Source organism: Ambystoma mexicanum, chromosome 2p, assembly GCF_040938575.1.
Source record: "Ambystoma mexicanum isolate Mex_15411 chromosome 2p, UKY_AmexF1_1, whole genome shotgun sequence".
NCBI classification, from domain to species: domain Eukaryota; kingdom Metazoa; phylum Chordata; class Amphibia; order Caudata; family Ambystomatidae; genus Ambystoma; species Ambystoma mexicanum.
The window spans coordinates 1,134,804,777-1,134,821,339 of NC_090923.1; the positions used below are offsets into that span (position 1 = coordinate 1,134,804,777).

The 16,563-nt window shown below is 51.2% G+C and overlaps 1 protein-coding gene across 3 annotated transcripts in view; it reads left to right on the top strand.

The window, feature by feature from the left end:
* Nucleotides 1-926: 926 nt before the first annotated feature.
* The window catches only part of TUT1 (terminal uridylyl transferase 1, U6 snRNA-specific), a 688,083-nt gene continuing 672,446 nt past the window's right edge, over nt 927-16,563 (top strand). Inside the window, exon 1 of one of the 3 annotated variants that reach the window (XM_069645196.1) lies at nt 927-1,060. In XM_069645196.1, the coding sequence (XP_069501297.1) occupies nt 949-1,060 (112 nt within the window). In that variant the 5' untranslated portion in view covers nt 927-948. Of the gene's footprint in view, nt 1,173-16,563 lie in introns of all 3 variants that reach the window. The other 2 variants (XM_069645195.1, XM_069645199.1) reach the window with 2 other exon arrangements.

The window sequence follows — 16,563 nt, forward strand, 5'->3', positions numbered from 1 at the left end:
GTGACGAGAGATTGTCATCCTGGCCACTGGAGGGGATATTTTCTCTGGTTCAGGCCCTGTACTGATTTTCAGGGCACAAGTTGATACATGTGAGCGGACAGCTTCCACCATCGGGTGGACGCAACCCAGGTTCTGAGTTTTGGAGGCCAGCATTAAAAAAAAGTTTGCTTGCTCAAGCGTTCAGCTACTAGGATTTCACACCAGGTAATGTTTCCAATGCAGACACTTACCAACAAGAACACATAAATGTGCCATTAAAGTGCAGGTGTCATGTTTGGATTTTATTTTCTTTGGAATATTTCATTATAATTTGTTGGGCTTAAAAGGTGGGCACCTTTTATACTTTTCTAGGATAGTTAATCGAAATTCTCCTCTCAGATTACATATAAATATTTGTTTACGTTTTCACCGTTGCCTACATAGGTAGTGATCATTATCTTGTGGTGTTACTTCCTGTGATGTTATCAAATGCAAATTAAGGGGCCCTGCACTTAATTTGCCGCACTTGGCTTCGCAAATCCTAGGGCCAGCCCTGGTTTGTATAGATTGTTTACATTAGTGCAGGTGGTCACCCAACTAAATAGTCTTCAATGGTGGGATTCCCTTGCAAACTATCAGACTTCCTCTGCATTAGAAACTCGAGGTAAAAAGAGGAAAGATAAGGAGTGGGGAACAGTAAGATAGTATGTCTCTCTGTTTAGGACGCCCCGCTGCTTTCGATCACCCGTACAAAACGTCCTACTTACTATGTTAGGGGGATTCACATTGGTTTTGGTTCGGAACTCTATGACCGAGCTGACATCATACACTTCTCAATAGTTGTGGTGGCCCGTGTCCCTTTTTGATGTCTTAAGAAATCCCAATCAAAAATGGCAGCCGTTGGCCCTTTTTCCGGGTCTGTAATGAAAATAGGAGGAGCAGAAATCTAGAGTCTCATGTTCGCGCCTGATGTTAGGAGTTCTTCCGGGTCGCGGGTTACAACGTGCTATGGAGGGAGATGTTGAGCCGCAGTCGCGGGGCGGCTTCAGGTGCCGTCTATGCGGGGTGAACGTCCCCAACCGTGAGTGATGGAGAAACCTGGGACGTGGGTGGTGGCGATTTTTGGATTTAAATGGGAGGAGCCTGAAAGAATTCAACGGACGGGATACGTACTGATCATGGCAGCAAAGGAGGTGGGAATGAGAGAAGTGTCAGAGGGCAGTAGGAGGGGCGAAGGGTTGAAGGGGAGGGGTCTAACATGTAATAGGGCAGCAGGAGGAGTCTGAAACTGTCACGGCAGACTAGTCTAGAATTAAGACGGGTAGAACCTCACATGTTCAAGATGCAGTTGAGGAGTATTCCTAAATTTTGGAGGTTGATGAAGGCTTTAATTCTAATTTAATAGGAAATGCTCAGATGTATTACCGTAATCTTCATTACGCCTAGTTCTACTTTTCTCCTCCTGTACTTAATCGTGAGGCCATAACCTACATGACATGAATCCATCCCATCTTTTAATATTACCCATATGACGAACCCCTCTCCCCTGGAAGCATGACACCACCATCCACCTTAAAGCATTACTTGAAAACAGTGGCTTCTCAAGGAATCAAATTTAGGGGGGCACAGAGGGAGCCACAGACAGCAGGGGGGCTGCCTATAAAAGGGCAATGTTTATGCTTTTCCCAAATTGATGCGGGCAAAGGGGTCCAAAGTGGCCTCGGGGAGGTAAAAATCGTGCTTTTATATAACAAGCAATTTTGTTGTATATATGTTGGCTGGGTGGGTGACGCCCGGGGTGCCATGGTCCCCGGGCGCCATTAGCCCCTTGCCATGCCAGCTCAGGGAGTCCTTCAAGGGCTCCCCTGAGCTGGAGTAGTGGGAGAAGCTGTGGCAGGGTCCCTTTTTTTATTAAATGTGGCGGCGGGCACATTTAATTAAAATAGGGTGCTGCTGCTTTGCATCAGCACCCTATTGAGATGATATCCTCCCTGCTCTGACCCGGGAGTGAGGCGGTTTTCATTCCAGTGATTAACTACCAGGCCCCGAAGCGGGGAGAGTTATAAAAAAAATGTGGCACTCCTGCCCACCCCACCAATCCCCTGACCAAGGGCACGCGGGGAAGGGGTGTGCCAGGTCTGTCCAGGGCGCTGCTGCTGCCGCTAAATCCAGCCCTGTGTATATATCTTGATGTTAATGATGTTTCACCTTATATCGATATTGAAAATATATTTTGGTATATCGGCAAAACTCGATATATCGGCCAGCATGCACACACACACACCACCAGTTAAGTTCACTCTTTGTTTCCGGCCTTCATGGGCAATTTGTTCAGATGTTGCCTGTTGTCATTGGCTGGTATGGATATGATATGACTGGTATGAATATGATATGGCATTTATAATGCCCCTGTACACAAGTGTTTCTAGGCGTGACAAGACAAGGAGGGGGAAACAGAGTGAGGACAAAACAACACTCTTACTAGGCTTTGTGTCATTCAGATCGCCCAAGTGCAGGGAAGTGGAAGGGGAAAAGTGCTGGGGTGGGGGGAGTGCAGGTAACTCAAAAGTGCGGGTGGCTCAGTGCAGGTAAATGAGAAAGTGCAGCCAATGGGTGGCTCATAAGTGCAGAGAGAAGGGACTGTAGGGTTGCAGATACAGACCACAAGTGCTGGGGAAGCAGAGAGGTAGTGTGAGGTGCTGGGGAAGCAGAGAGGTAGTGCAAGGTGCAACTGGACATGCGGGTACCTGTGCCCAAGTTCAGAGGGTAGCCAGGTGACCAGTGCGTGGAGCAGTTGGGACATCAGCAGGGGAGAGGAAGAGAGAAAACGGAAGCAAAGAGGAAGGTCTTAAGTTGCTTCTGGAACCCGAGGTGGTTCTGCTCAAGTTTGAGAGAGGCAGGGGGGCTATTCCAGAGGCGGTTCCAGTCAAAGATGGAGATCTGCCCCCAACTCTGTTTGGAAAAGCGACTGACCCTCAGAGAGTTGGATGTGGATGAGCGGAGAGCTCGAGAAGGGAGATGTTTAGGAAGAGAGAGTTGGAGGTAGTGTGGTCACAGGCCCCAGAAAGAGTTGTAGACGATGCAGAGGGTCTTGAAATTGATCCTGGCCGCCGCTGGGAGAAATTTCAGAGCTGGAGAGATACAATCCCTGGGCTTGAGGCCAAGGACAAGTCTCGAAGTCCTGTTCTGGATAAGTTGTAGCGGACAGAGAGTAGAGGCAGGAAGATTTAGAAAGGGGCTTTTGCAGTAGTCCAGCATAGAGAGGACCAGAGCTCTGGAGATAGTGAGCTTCTGGGGGAAAGCGAGGAAAGGAAGAATACCTCTGAGGAAGTGCAAGTGATAGTTTGATTTCTTAGAGGCGTCAGAGATGTGAGGAGAGAAGGAGAGGATGGAGTTGAAGATGACCCCTAGGTTCTTAGCCTCACAGGTAGGAGCAGGAAGAAGGCCCAGAGTTGGCAGCCAGAGAAAGAGAGGAAAGACAGAACTGGTGTTCCGATGAGGAGGATCTCAGTCTTACTGGCATTAAGGCATAGATCCTTGGTGGCACACCATTCCTGAATTGTGGTCAGACAGTCTGGAATGAGAGAAGGGGGAGAGAGCTGGGTGTCATCTGCATAACACTGAAAGTTGGAGCAGAGAGCATTGATGCAGTGGGCTCTTGCCAGGTATTGGTTGAAAAGCCAGGGAGAAAAGTTAGACCTCTGGGGAACACCACAGGTAGAGGGAGGAGAGGAAAGACACTAGTTGGACCTCAGAGGGTCGATCAGTGAGAGGAGAGGTCAGCCAGGCCAGGGCCTGATCAGTGATACCCAGGTTATCACAGAGGCGATTGAGCAGGATGGCATGGTTGACCGTATCAAAAGCAGAAGAAAGATAGAGAATGAAGGCACTTTGAAATGATACATTGTCCATATTATGTCCCGATCGCATCTGCTGTAGGTGGTCTTTCACAAGTGTGCCATTAATACCCACCGTTCACGATGCCTTTTTGTGAATCTTGCATCTGGCTATGGGTGCTTTTCTGGAAGGTTGGTGCAGATCGCAATTGGGGGTTGAGGGTTCCTTTCTCAGCAATGTCTCTGTGTGGACATTTTATAGTGCAAATGTAGCAAGAACATTGAGAATATCCAGAGCGGGCATGTGAACTAGAAGAGCACAATATGTGTTAGTGTGCACACTATAACAGTGGTGAACCAGCGACAAGATATGACCATTTAAAGCAGTGTTTTCTGCAGAGATGGAGCCACTTTGATCTCTCGAGGGCAGTGTGTCCCTTTCAGGCCATAAGAAAGAAAACAGGCTGAGCAAAAACCATGCGAATGGGCCAGTGACGGCTGGGGAATCGGGGACAGCAGATTAGATCACCGAGCTGCCTGCTTCCTTCAGCGAAGCTTTGTGCTCGGCCAGGAAACCCTTGTCGAGGGTGAGCTACCCGCCAATACCCCAATTTGAATTTCAACAATTGGTGGCCATGCTGGCCCGATTGTTGAAATTCAAATTGGGGTCTTTTTTCACTTTGCCCTCACTACCTCGGGCAGGGGCAGGGCTTGCCTTTTCACCTACTGCGCATGCAGTAGCAATGGCAAACCCTGACTGCTGATCCTCACCCCTCTGCCACTGTCCTGTGTGCATCGGTGGCAGCATAGCAGCCCTGTGTGTGTGCGCCATGCGGGCGGATGGCAGGCAGCACTGCAGAGAGAGTAACCCAAGTAGGAGGCAGGGGAGTATCAGCATTGCAACAGTGTGTGGGTGGGACGAGCCACGAAAAAGGTCCTGCTAATTTTCCCCCCAAATGCAGTGTGTGCAATTCCATACGGTTTCAATCATGCACCCCAAACCGCCCACCCCTGCCCCCAATCTACTTTTTTGGTAACATAAGTGGTAGATGACATTTTTACAGAACAACTAAAATAAAACTCTAGAATCATTACAGATGTAGGAAACTCGTCGCTTAGAGCTCTGTTCAAGTGTTCTGGGGCAAACTACATGCAAATCTGCTAATTTGCATATGGATCGAACCAACAAAGATGACTTCAACGGACATCACAAGGAGCATCATCAGTCTTTGCTATTTGGAGGCACAATGGAAGTGACTTTAGAATCGTAAGCCAAGTGGCAAATAACATTGTGGTGCAAGATACCTAAATTGCACTATTATTAGGTATGGATCAACTCTGTAGTCATTAGAGTTTTTTTAATAGCATGATATATTAACATAAACTATGAAGTGAATCACTTACAGTGTTGCAGATAAGACACAGTGCGATTAAATTATTTGCCCAGGATCACTCACTTTGGTTAAATGGTGAAACCGGGATTTGGACAATTTAAGCAACTGAACACATCTTCCCATGTTAGTTGATATCAATATTTATTAAGGTTTTGATTTGCATTTCATGTGCTTAAATAATACTTTTATTTATTTGCAATGCCTTGGTAGCAAACCACATTACATAATTAAACTATCCTTTCATAGTGAACTAACTATACACTATATATATTGTCATAGATATCAATTGAGCAATAAGAGTAGTTTCTATTCTCCCCATCCTGCATGCAAAGTCTCAATAGCATCATGTAGATTAATGTGAGCCTAACAAATCTCCCTTGGGTTTTAAAGCCATAGTAATTTCATAAAGCATGCAGCATTATGCACCCTTCTCACTTCTGACCACTCACTCCCATTCCCATTTATAAAGTGTCAAAAGTCCCTGCTAATAGTCCCTCTTACCTTCCGTACCTAATGGCTCATTGAAATGCTCTGTTGACACAGAGCAACGTGAGAGCCCCTCTGCTGCCCGGACTCCTTGGGACATTGTTCTGGCAGCGGGACTCCTCTCATATTCGGAAAGGGTAAGGTGTCCTGCTGCCGGGACAATGCATGCTGAGCAGGAATTGCTCAGCACACATGTCCTGCCAGCAGGACACCTTTCCTGTTGGGCACCCTCATTGAGGTGCCTAACGGGAGAGGTGTCCCACTGACAAATATCTTGGTCTGGCTCTCAAAAGGGCCTTTCGGAGGGTTGCTTGCCCTTCCTGCTCCCCTGCTCGTTCCGTCACTGTAGGGGGGGACAACAGGGGGGAACAGTGTTTGCTAGGAGGGGTCAAGCTAGCAACGCCACTGCTTGAAAACCACAAAACGCATTACGGCTTGCTTCACTCACACCAGGGAGGAAGAGATGGGCCGTTAGTACTGTGATGAGGAAGAGTAGGACTAGGAGTAATACAGAATATTGTTAAAAAACCCGCTCATTACCTCCTTGTCGCTGTACTTACTTGTGCGGCATATCAAAAACAGCAGTGAAAAACGATCCACCAATAAAACTGCAGTCACCAAGAGCGTTGCTGAAACACCTCATTACCACTTAATTCCTAGCCACATCAACAAATCCGCATTGAAAGTGCCTTCCAGAACTCAAACGCTCCTACCCTGAAAGAATTTGACCCCCTGCTAATGAAGCGTGAGGCCCCTGCTTATGCCGATTGGGGCAATAGTGCATGTTGAAAGTATTCGGATCGGTTCCATGTGTTTATAACGACAACCAAAATAATGACACTTAAAATGACACTTTAATAATAAAAAAAAAAGTCGATTGTTTTTTTTTATTTGGGAGGGTCCCCAACCCCCGTTTCTACAGCCTTTTTAGCCTCCCCTAACTACCCATGCGCCCATACTTTTATTTTTAAAAAAACCTACTTTTTTGTTGTTATCCAGGTGTTGTTTAAAATGTTTGTCGTCATTTCTTTTTTGTTATTAACACTACATACCATTAGGATCGGCCCAGGTCATTGCCCTGCAGGTGTCTTGAATATGAACTCTGTGGTGCTGCCCCTTTAAGGGTGAAGCACGCGGCTGAGTGACGTTGCACTCCGCTGCGTGCCTTTCAATAAAGGGGGCGTAGCCCGGCCAAGCAGAGCGACCGGGGAGCCCAAACTGACACAACGTCTCCACTGTGAGTCTGTGGAGGGAGGGAGCTCACGGGACATCGCAGAGCCTCGCAGTGCCCCACAACACTGGGGACGAGACCAGAGTCACGCCCGGGCCAGGCAGTGAAAGCAAAAGTAATTTTTCTCTTTGAACAAGGCTGGTGACCATTTTGTTAACCAAGGCGTAGGATGTTCGTGGCGCTCCTACGGGGTTCCTGCACACCATCCAGGTTTAATTTTTGGACACAATGATAGCGGACAGCTGTTTATGTATGTACAGCCCATCAGATTGTGGAAATCTTCAATTTTGATGAGCATTTTGTCGAGTTGGTGAGGTGCTGGGGGAGGCCTGCTGATTCTTTGTTGGTCCCTAGACCTCCCTGGCTCAATTTTAGGACACTTCCTGTTTCTACCTGTAGCCCCTCTATCCCATACTGGCTGGATGTTCGTGAGTGATGCATGAGAGTGGCCTGAGCTGCATTTTGGACAGGTGAGGTGATTTTGAAGATCAAGGAGGTCTGCAGAATTCTTTCTTCATTCTGAAGCAGACTGGCTGGGTGAGTTGCAGCCCCATCATCATCTAAGGAGTGGTGCTTGTGCGCTCACCCCACGAATGATCAAGCTGGGGCCCAGCCGTAGCCCCAGGTCCAAGCGCCACCTGTGGTCCAGCCTCCAGCCATGGCCCAGATGAGGCCACCCGGGGCATTACAGCCAATCCCTGAGTTTGATGTACTGCTAAGTTCGTGCCCTTTCCTCCATACTTATGGGACATCTCTCCGTCCTGTGGGACGGGACCGGAGCACTTTGTAAAAAGCATCCACATTTTTTTCAAAAATGTGTCCCTCTTCTCTTTCCTGCGCGGGGCCCGGCACACGGCCGTAACCCCTCCCACGTTGGCTCCGCATCGCCCATCAGTCCTTTTCTCCGCACGATCGGGGCCGGACACACTTGCATCCTCGGAAGACTTTCTTCCCTTTTTCCCTCTCTGCCTCTCGCTAGCGTTCGTTTACTAGTCTGTCTATGTCTTTTAAACTAGATTTTCCAGACTGTTCATCGTGTCACCGTCGCTTCGCGAGGGCGGATCCCCATCCTCTTTGTTTAGAGTGTTTGGATCCGGAACACCGTTGGGACTCCTGTTTTTACTGTGACTCCCTTTCGGCCCGGGCACTTCAACGCCGGTTGGAGCGGTGGGAGGAGGTGTTCCGACGGACTCCTCCTTCGCATTTTCAGGCGTTCATCGACGAGAAGAAAAAGCGCCCGGTAAATTCTTTACTTTTCAGAGCACCCCGGCCATGGGATACCTTTCCGGGTTCCTCTCGAGCCGGGAGGGGCGTTGATCGCTCTGTTACCGGGGTTCGCCCTGAGGTGCCTGTCGGGCCTAATAATTCTACCGGAGTTTTCTCCGAGGGTCTCCGTGAGGGGCCTGTGTCCACCGGAGTACGATCCGAGGCCCCTCCTGTGGGGACTGTCTGTAGACCCAGTTCTACTGAGTCGTGGGGTACCGGAGCTTGCTCTGAGGCCGGTCTTTTGGGTTCCCTCAAAGACAAAACCGGGGTGCGCCCCGAGGTCTTGGCTGGGCTTGAGGTTACCGAACGGATGTTCGAGGCCCGTGCCGATAAGACTTCTACTGGGCCTGTGCCGATAAGACTTCTACTGGGCCTAGGTCCGAGGTCCCTCGTACAGAGGCTAAGGATACCAACAGTTCTGAGGGGCTGGGCAAGGCCCTGTCGGTGAAAGCGCACCGTTCCCGCTCTTGTGGTGACACCAGATCTGTTGAGGGGGCAAAGAAGAAAGTTTCTTCTTTTACCGGCAGTGCCGAGGCCCTTCCTTTGAAGGCTCAGTTGGCAGTTGGTATGTCGCAGAAACATTCGAGGCCTCATAGTACCGGCTCTGCCGAGGTTCCTTACGTTAAGGCTAAAATTAAGACCCCTGACCCATCGATGGGGACCCCTGCTTCACTTCCTCACGTGCCGCAGTTCCCCTCAGATGAGGACAAAATGGCGGCCGTTCCTGCCACAACCACCGTGGCCATTTTAGGTACTACCCCTACAACTATGCCATCGGCCCCTGGTGTAGGGTTAGGTCCTTCGGGTGAACTTAAGGTCCCTTGTGCGCATCCTTACCGGCCGGTTTATGATTGGAACGCCCGGATGCCTCTTCTGCACAATGTTTCGTTGCCCGCGGGGGCGGGTCCCTTGATTCATGTGGATTTGTCGGTGGAGGGGCCGGTGTGGCACCCTTCTCCGTTACGTCCCTGGATTTGTCCACCTCATGAGAGGCCTCCTCAGGTTCCGAAACAATCTCATGTGGACGCTTTTTTCGGTAAATTTCAAGCGCTTATGCGCACCGACCCCATGAGGGAATATTTCAAAGGGCTTTTCAAGGAGATATGTCCACCCGCGCCTCCGGCTCCACCTGTTCCGCCGGTGGTTCCGCCGGCGCCTCCCTTGCTCGTGGTGCCTCCCCCTGCGCTTCCGCCTGTGCCACCATTGTCCCCAGTGGACAAGGCAGTGCCTGACACGGCTCAGCAGGATCCTGACCTGTCAGATGACCCTCAAGGCGATCAGGACAACAAGGACCTTCCCCGCTCTATCAGAGCTTTCCATGACAGGGTGCTGGACATGATAAGTTTCTTAGATGTTCCGGTGCCAGAGGCACCTGCTGCGCAGGAGGGCGTGCTTTCTGGGGCGTTCACCTTGTCTCCTTTGGAGTGTGCCGGCCTGTTCTTGCAGAAGGACATTCTGGCCGAGGTCCAAAGAGTTTGGGAAAAGCCACACTCGGAACTTTTTGTTAATAAAAAGATTGACGCGAGGTACAGGCTGCATTCTTCGGAAGAAGTGACCTTGTCGTCTTGTCCGCCTCCCTCCTCCACAGTGGTGGCTGCGGCTACGTTGCAATCCAGGCCTGCAGCATCCTCCTCTGTGACGGCTACTCAGGTCTTGGGAAAGGAGGACAGGACAAGTTCCTGGACTCCCTAAGGAGGAAAATCTTTGCCAATTCGGCCTTGCAGCACAGGCAGGCCAATGCAGAATTGATTTTGGCGGGAGCTAACATGCGGATGTGGAGAGGTCTGTCGGAGTTTGAGGAGCACATTCCGGTCGAGAAGTTGGAGGATTTCAGAGGAGGCCTTTCCGATGCCAGGGTCTTGGCCCAGGATCTCCTGGAGGCTGCGGCTCATCACGTAGACACCTCGGCTCGGGGTCTGATGCTTGGGGTTGATACCTCGCGGCAAGCGTGGCTGCATGCCACTAAGTTCTCGAAGGAGGTGCAAGACAAGGTTCTGGACCTTCCATTTGATGGAAAGGAGCTTTTTCATTCTTCTACTGATGTAGAGCTCACCAAAACCAAAGATAGCACTCAGACGGCTAAATCATTGTCTTTTCTGGTTAAAGCTCCCTTCAAGTCTCAAAGGCCGTTGTCGCAAGGTCGACCTTCCTCTGGTTTTAGGGGCTTCCTCGACCGCAAATCTCGCAGGGTGGATACTCCTGCGGGGAATAACCGCCGTAGACAACAACGTACGCGGTTTCTCTCCCGCTCCTAAGCCTCCTCATCAGGTTCAGGTGGCACCGCCACCGATAAGCCTGCCAAACAAGGGTTTTCCGCGCTCGCACGAGACCCCGGTGGGAGGACGCATTGCGTCTCATTGGGAGGCGTGGCAGGCCATCACAGAAGACAGATGGGTCTTGTCAGTCAATCGAGCAGGCTTCCGCTTACCTTTACCCCCTACCCCACCCCTCAACCCTCCTTTTCAGCTGTCGGGCTCACCCTCCCTCAAGGCCGAGGTTCACAAACTTCTGCACCTCAGAGCTGTGGTACCCGTTCCCCTTGGGGAGCGAGGGGAGGGCTTCTACTCCCGGCTGTTTACGGTGCCCAAACCCAACCAGGCTGGCCTGCGTACCATCCTAGACCTTTCCCAGTTCAATCTTTTTCTACCCCAAGAGAAATTCAAGATGATCACGCCCAGCCAGATACGCTCCTCCTTGCAGATGGGCGATTGGCTCAGCGTTGTGGATCTTCAGGACGCGTACATGCATATCCTGATTTGGAACCCACAAAGGAGATGTCTCCGCTTCTCTTTGGGAGAGGAGCACTTCCAGTTTCGAGTGCTTCCTTTTGGCCTCAGCTCGGTGCTGCGTGTCTTCACGAAGATGATGTCGGTGATTGCGGCCTAACTTCGTCTCCAGGGTATCCATGAGTATCCGTATTTGGACGACTGGCTCTTATGCCGGGGTGCGCCCCGAGGCCTTGGTGGGGCTTGGTGCTACCGAACGGATGTTCGAGGCCCACGCGAGTAAGGCTGTTATCGGACCTGGGTCTGAGGTCCCTCGTACAGAGGCTAAAGCTACCAACATTTCTGAGGGTCTGGATCTGGCAAGGCCTTATCGGTGAAGGTTGTTTCTCACTGTTCCTGCTCTTGAGCGACACTAGATCTGTTGAGGGGGCAAAGAAGGGAAATTCTTCTTTTACCGGCAGCGCCGAGGTCCTTCCTGAGAAGGCTAATTTGGCGATTGGTATGTCGCAGAAACATTCCAGGCCTCATAGTACCGGCTCTGCCGAGGTTCCTTATGTTAAGGCTAAAGTTAAGACCCCTGATCCATCGACGGGGACCCCTGCCTCACTTCCTCACGTGCCGCAGTTCCCCTCAGTTGATGACAAAATGGCGCCTGTTCATGCCACGACGGCGGCAGCCATTTTGAACGCTACCCCTACAGCTGCGCCATCGGCCTTGTGCGCATCCTTATCGGTCAGTTTATGACCGGAATGCTCGGATATCCATTCCGCACAATATTTTGCTGCCTGCGGGGTGGGCACCTTTGGTTGATCTGTCCATCCAGATATAGGAGTGGGCCATGCTTCATGGCGTCTGGCTGCTTGCGGTGCACATCCCGGGCCAGCTGAATGTCACAGCGGATGCCGTCAGCCGGCGGACAGTGGTCAGCTATGAGTGGGAGTTGAAGGCGGAGATCCTCTCATGGATTTTCTTGCGTTGGGGCACACCGGAGGTGGACCTCTTCGCTACGGTGGTGAACAAGAAGCTTCCTCGGTATGCCTCCAGAGGGGGGATGAGAACCTCCTCTGGGGGATGCTCTCGAGATTCCATGGCACAACATGAGAGTTTACACCTTCCCGCTTCTGCCTCTAGTTCATCGAGCAATTGGGAAACTGATGAACTCTGTGAACTGTTCCCTTCTGCTCATGGCCCTGTGGTGGCCGGCCAGTGTTTGGTTCTCAGAACTTCAACACCTGTCGGTGTTTCTGCTCATCAGGTTACCAGTAACCCCAGATCTTCTTCATCAAGGGGAACAGCAGATGTGGCACCCCTCCCCACAATCGCTCAGCTTGGCGGCATGGTGCCTGAGTTCAAGTCTTTAGAGCATCTTAACTTGTCTACGGATAACATGCGTATTATCCAGGCAGCCAGGGAACCCTCGACCAGATCCCAATACAGGAGTAAATGGCTCAGGTTCTGTCGTTGGTGTTTGGAAAAGCAGTTGGATCCAAGGGTGGCTACGATTGACAAGGTGCTGTCCTTCGTGTCCTCCCTAGCAGAGTCGGGTGTTTACGTTCTGTCATGCAGAACTTACCTTTCAGCGGTTTCCGCTTATCTTGCTATAGACCAATGCTCTTATTCTCTGAGTAACCCAGTGGTTAAGAGGCATTTTGCAGGCTTGACACTCCTCTACCCTCTGGTTCGTAGTCCGGAACCACCTTGGGACCTAAATGTCAGCCCTGACGGCGCTGTGCCATAAACCCTTTGAGCCAATGGCTACGGTTGACCTCAAGTACGTGTCCTGGGAAGTGTCCTTTCTGGTAGCCGTTACGTCAGCGAGGAGAGTGAGTGAGCTCCAGGCATTGTCGGTGGAGCACCCTTTCTTGGTCTTTCACAAGGACAAGGTAGTCCTTCGGACGAACCCAGCTTTCCTACCAAAGGTAGTGACCGAATTCCATCTGAATCAGTTGATTTCCCTTCCGGTCTTTTTTCCGAACCCTGCCTCTGAGGCGGAAAGGGTTCTACACTGCCTGGATGTCCGAAGAGCTCTTGGGTTCTACCTGGACAGGACTTCCGAGCTATTGGAGCTCTTCCCAACTGTTTGTGACCTTCGATAAGCCTCAGGGCAGGCCGGCGTCTAAGGCATCTATTTCCAGATGGATTACCGCCTGTATCACGGAATCTTTCACCGTCCAAAACGAAACCTCCTAAAGGTATCCATGCACACCAGGTGCGAGGCAAGGCAGCCGCGGTTGCTTTTCAGAAGTATGTTCCCTGGAGTCCATCGCTAAAGTGACTACTTGGGCCTCCCCATCTGCTTTCTGTAAGCATTACTGCCTCGATATGAGCTCTAGAGCTGACGCTCAGTTCGGCCAGGCTGTGCTGAAGAACCTGTTTCAGTAAGGGGTATTTCCATCCACCCATAGTTCCTGTAAGGAGTGCTTGGGAATCTCCCATAAGTATGGAGGAAAGGGGACGGGACGTAGGAGTATTACCAGGTTACTCACCGTAGTGACCACCTTACTCCTAGTCCATAGTCCCCTTTCTTCCATACGCCCGCCCGCCGTCCCCTCTAACAAGGTTCCTCTGTCATTGCTAATGAGTCTTTGACCCTGCGATAGAAAAGGACTGATGGGCGATGCGCTGGGCGGAACCAACGTGGGCGGGGTTACGGCCGCGTGCCGGGCCCCGCGCAGGAAAGAGAGGAGGGACACATTTTTGAAAAAAATGTGGATGCTTTTTACAAAGTGCTCCGGTCCCGTCCCACAGGACGAAGAGATGTCCCATAAGTATGGAGGAAAGGGGACTATGGACTAGGAGTAAGTTGGTCACTACGGTGAGTAACCTGGTAATCTCTGGGGCCCAGGTGGAAGCAGTGGATTGATCACCTCAACATGTATTTCAGGGCCATCATGGAGACTAATGAGGACAGCAAATTGGTGACCCTATTATACTCTGCGGGGCCTGCGGTCCATGAAATCTTTGACTCTCTCCAACCAGCTGATGGCTCCTATGGTGCAACGAAGACGGCTCTTCATGACTACTTCCTTCATTTGGCAAATGCAGACTATGAATGCTTTGTGATGCTCTCCACCCGTCAGAAAGAGGATGAGACTCTTGACACATTCTATGGCCGTCTTCAGCGGCTGTCAGTGGCATGTGCTTGGGACAATCCTGATGCAATGGTCAGGAATCAGTTGACACAAGGCTGCTCATTGGGGAAGCTACTGTCATGATGCCTACCTCCAAGGAGCCAGACAGGGCCCGGCACCCTCAGAGGCAGGCAACATGTATACTAGGGAAGTCCCAGCCACCCCAGATAGGGGCTCTTTGGACTCAGTCCTGGCGCCGTTGGCGTCAGGCTCATAAGGGATAACGGTCCTGGCACCATCGGCGCCAGGCTCATACAAGATATGGAAGGAATAGTGTTTGGTGCAAACTTACCTGGCAGACCATGCTGCAATTTCCTTACCTGGCAGATCATTCTACAACTTCCAGATGAAAAAGGAACTACTTAACCACACGGGTGTGGCTGGTGGCAGGATACATACCTTCAGTGGAAGCATACATACCTTGGACTACTTGAAAGGCTATTTAAGCCACGGCCAGACAGCAAACCACGCTTCACGTTGTTCTGCTCATAGCAGCTGGACGCTCACCGTGCCTGCTCCTGCTCCAGTCCTCGACCACGCCTGCCAGCATCCTGGAAACACCTAAGGATAGAAAAGAGAAGAAGAAACAGGTGAAAACAAACCTTACCTGTTAAAGCTGCATTCCGGATTCAGCGCGCCAACGTTCCTGCAAAAAGACATCATTTTAAATACTCACCGCGTCGCATACATCTTGGCGCACTTCTCTTACCTGCACGTGGCGCCTTCCGCTCTGCGACGCCCATCCGGATCTCCTGCAGCATTCGAGCACCTACGGGGAGACGAAGAGAAGAAAGCAAGGTGAGAAGGGGAAAATAACCAAGAAGCACTTACCCGCCAAGCTAATTCTTCTTACCTTCGGGTCGATACCATTCCTTGGGCATTTCAGCACCCCGGCCCCTATGGGGAAAAAGCAAACATCACATTAGTGAATGCAAGAACCGTAGCAAACAAACTATTTTAAACTCACCAGCTTACAGGTCGGACTCAGCTTCTGCTTAGTACTGGCTCCATTTCTTCGGCATTCTCGAACTCCGGCCCCTAAGGAAAAAGAGACAGGAAAAGACCGTAGTGGGCCTACACCAAAACTCACCTGAAATCAGGTTTTCGACAGAAACCGCCTCCAGCCCGGAGTCTTCCATTACCTGCAAAAGAGAAGAGGAACAGTTTAGACTCAAGCTTGCCATAAACATTTACGGTACTTACCGGAACAGACAAGCGAACTCGAACTTACTATCCAGTGATGTAACTGGATCCCAACGCGCCCCTGCATCAGAAGCAGGATGGAAAGCTCGCCTTTTTAATCCCTAAGGTGAGTCTCCACAGGGAATTACAGAAGGGTTGCAAGGAGGGTGAGAAGGGGAACGGGAGATCAACACAAAACCCGCAGAGTATTAACCCTTCCTTTTTGCTCACAGAAGGGTATTCATCCGAGCCAGACAAGCCGGATTTGGGAACCCAGCCCACTCCATCTTCAGGGTGCTGAACATCTCCTTCGAAGAGGCCACTGCCGACCAGACCACGACCACCCGCAGAGTATTAACCCTTCCTTTTTGCTCACAGAAGGGTATTCATCCGAGCCAGACAAGCCGGATTTGGGAACCCAGCCCACTCCATCTTCAGGGTGCTGAACATCTCCTTCGAAGAGGCCACTGCCGTCCAGACCACGCCCGCGCCTCCGTCGGAACCAGGTGAGCGTTACAGCTACACAGGCAGGTGCTGCAGGAGCCTGGGATCCCCTTGCCTCGAATCCTCGAACTGGGGATGTGCCAAGAAGTGTCTGAAGTATGAGCGTCCAGGATGGAAGCAGGAGTGCACCTGGCCAAGGCGGAAGAAGTCTGTGCTGTAGGCCATGGTGGCAGAGGTGCCAGGAGACCGGCAAGCAACTTCTGTGACGGGCGTAAAGCCGGGGGAGGCGTGTCTGAAGTGCGAGTATGACCTGCCCCACCCTGCTGGGTGCCCAGCAGCGGGAAAAACATGTGGTTGATGTGGCATAGGTGACCACTACGTCCGGGAATGCAGGGCATCCCTACAGGTGATGGTGCTGAGGGGTCTGGTTCAGTCTGGCTACTTTCAACTATCACGCCCACCTAATGTCGCCCAAGTTGATCAGGGTGAGGAAGGTGCACAGCTGGACGAGGAGGAAGAAGAAGAAGAAGAAGAGGAGAACATTTTCTTTGTATCCAGCGTCGAGGACATCAAATCGAAAAACAGACGGCAACCGCAGTACATTGTTGCAGTCAACAAATCATCTGTCCTGGTGCTAGTGGACATGGGGGCTTCTGTCAACGTGATGGCCAGGGAACACTACGATGCCCTGGAGTGCCCCCCCCCCCCGAAACTGTTTGCCCCAGCTTCTTTACTTTTGGTGCATCCCAGCCAATTCCCCTGGACGGTGCCTTTGTAGCGGTGGTGGGGCATGGTGGTTCGAAAGGCCCGCTTCTATGTAACACCGGTTAGCACCAACATGTTGCTGAGCTGTGTGGTGGCGGAAGCCCTAGGGATTGTGAGCTTCGC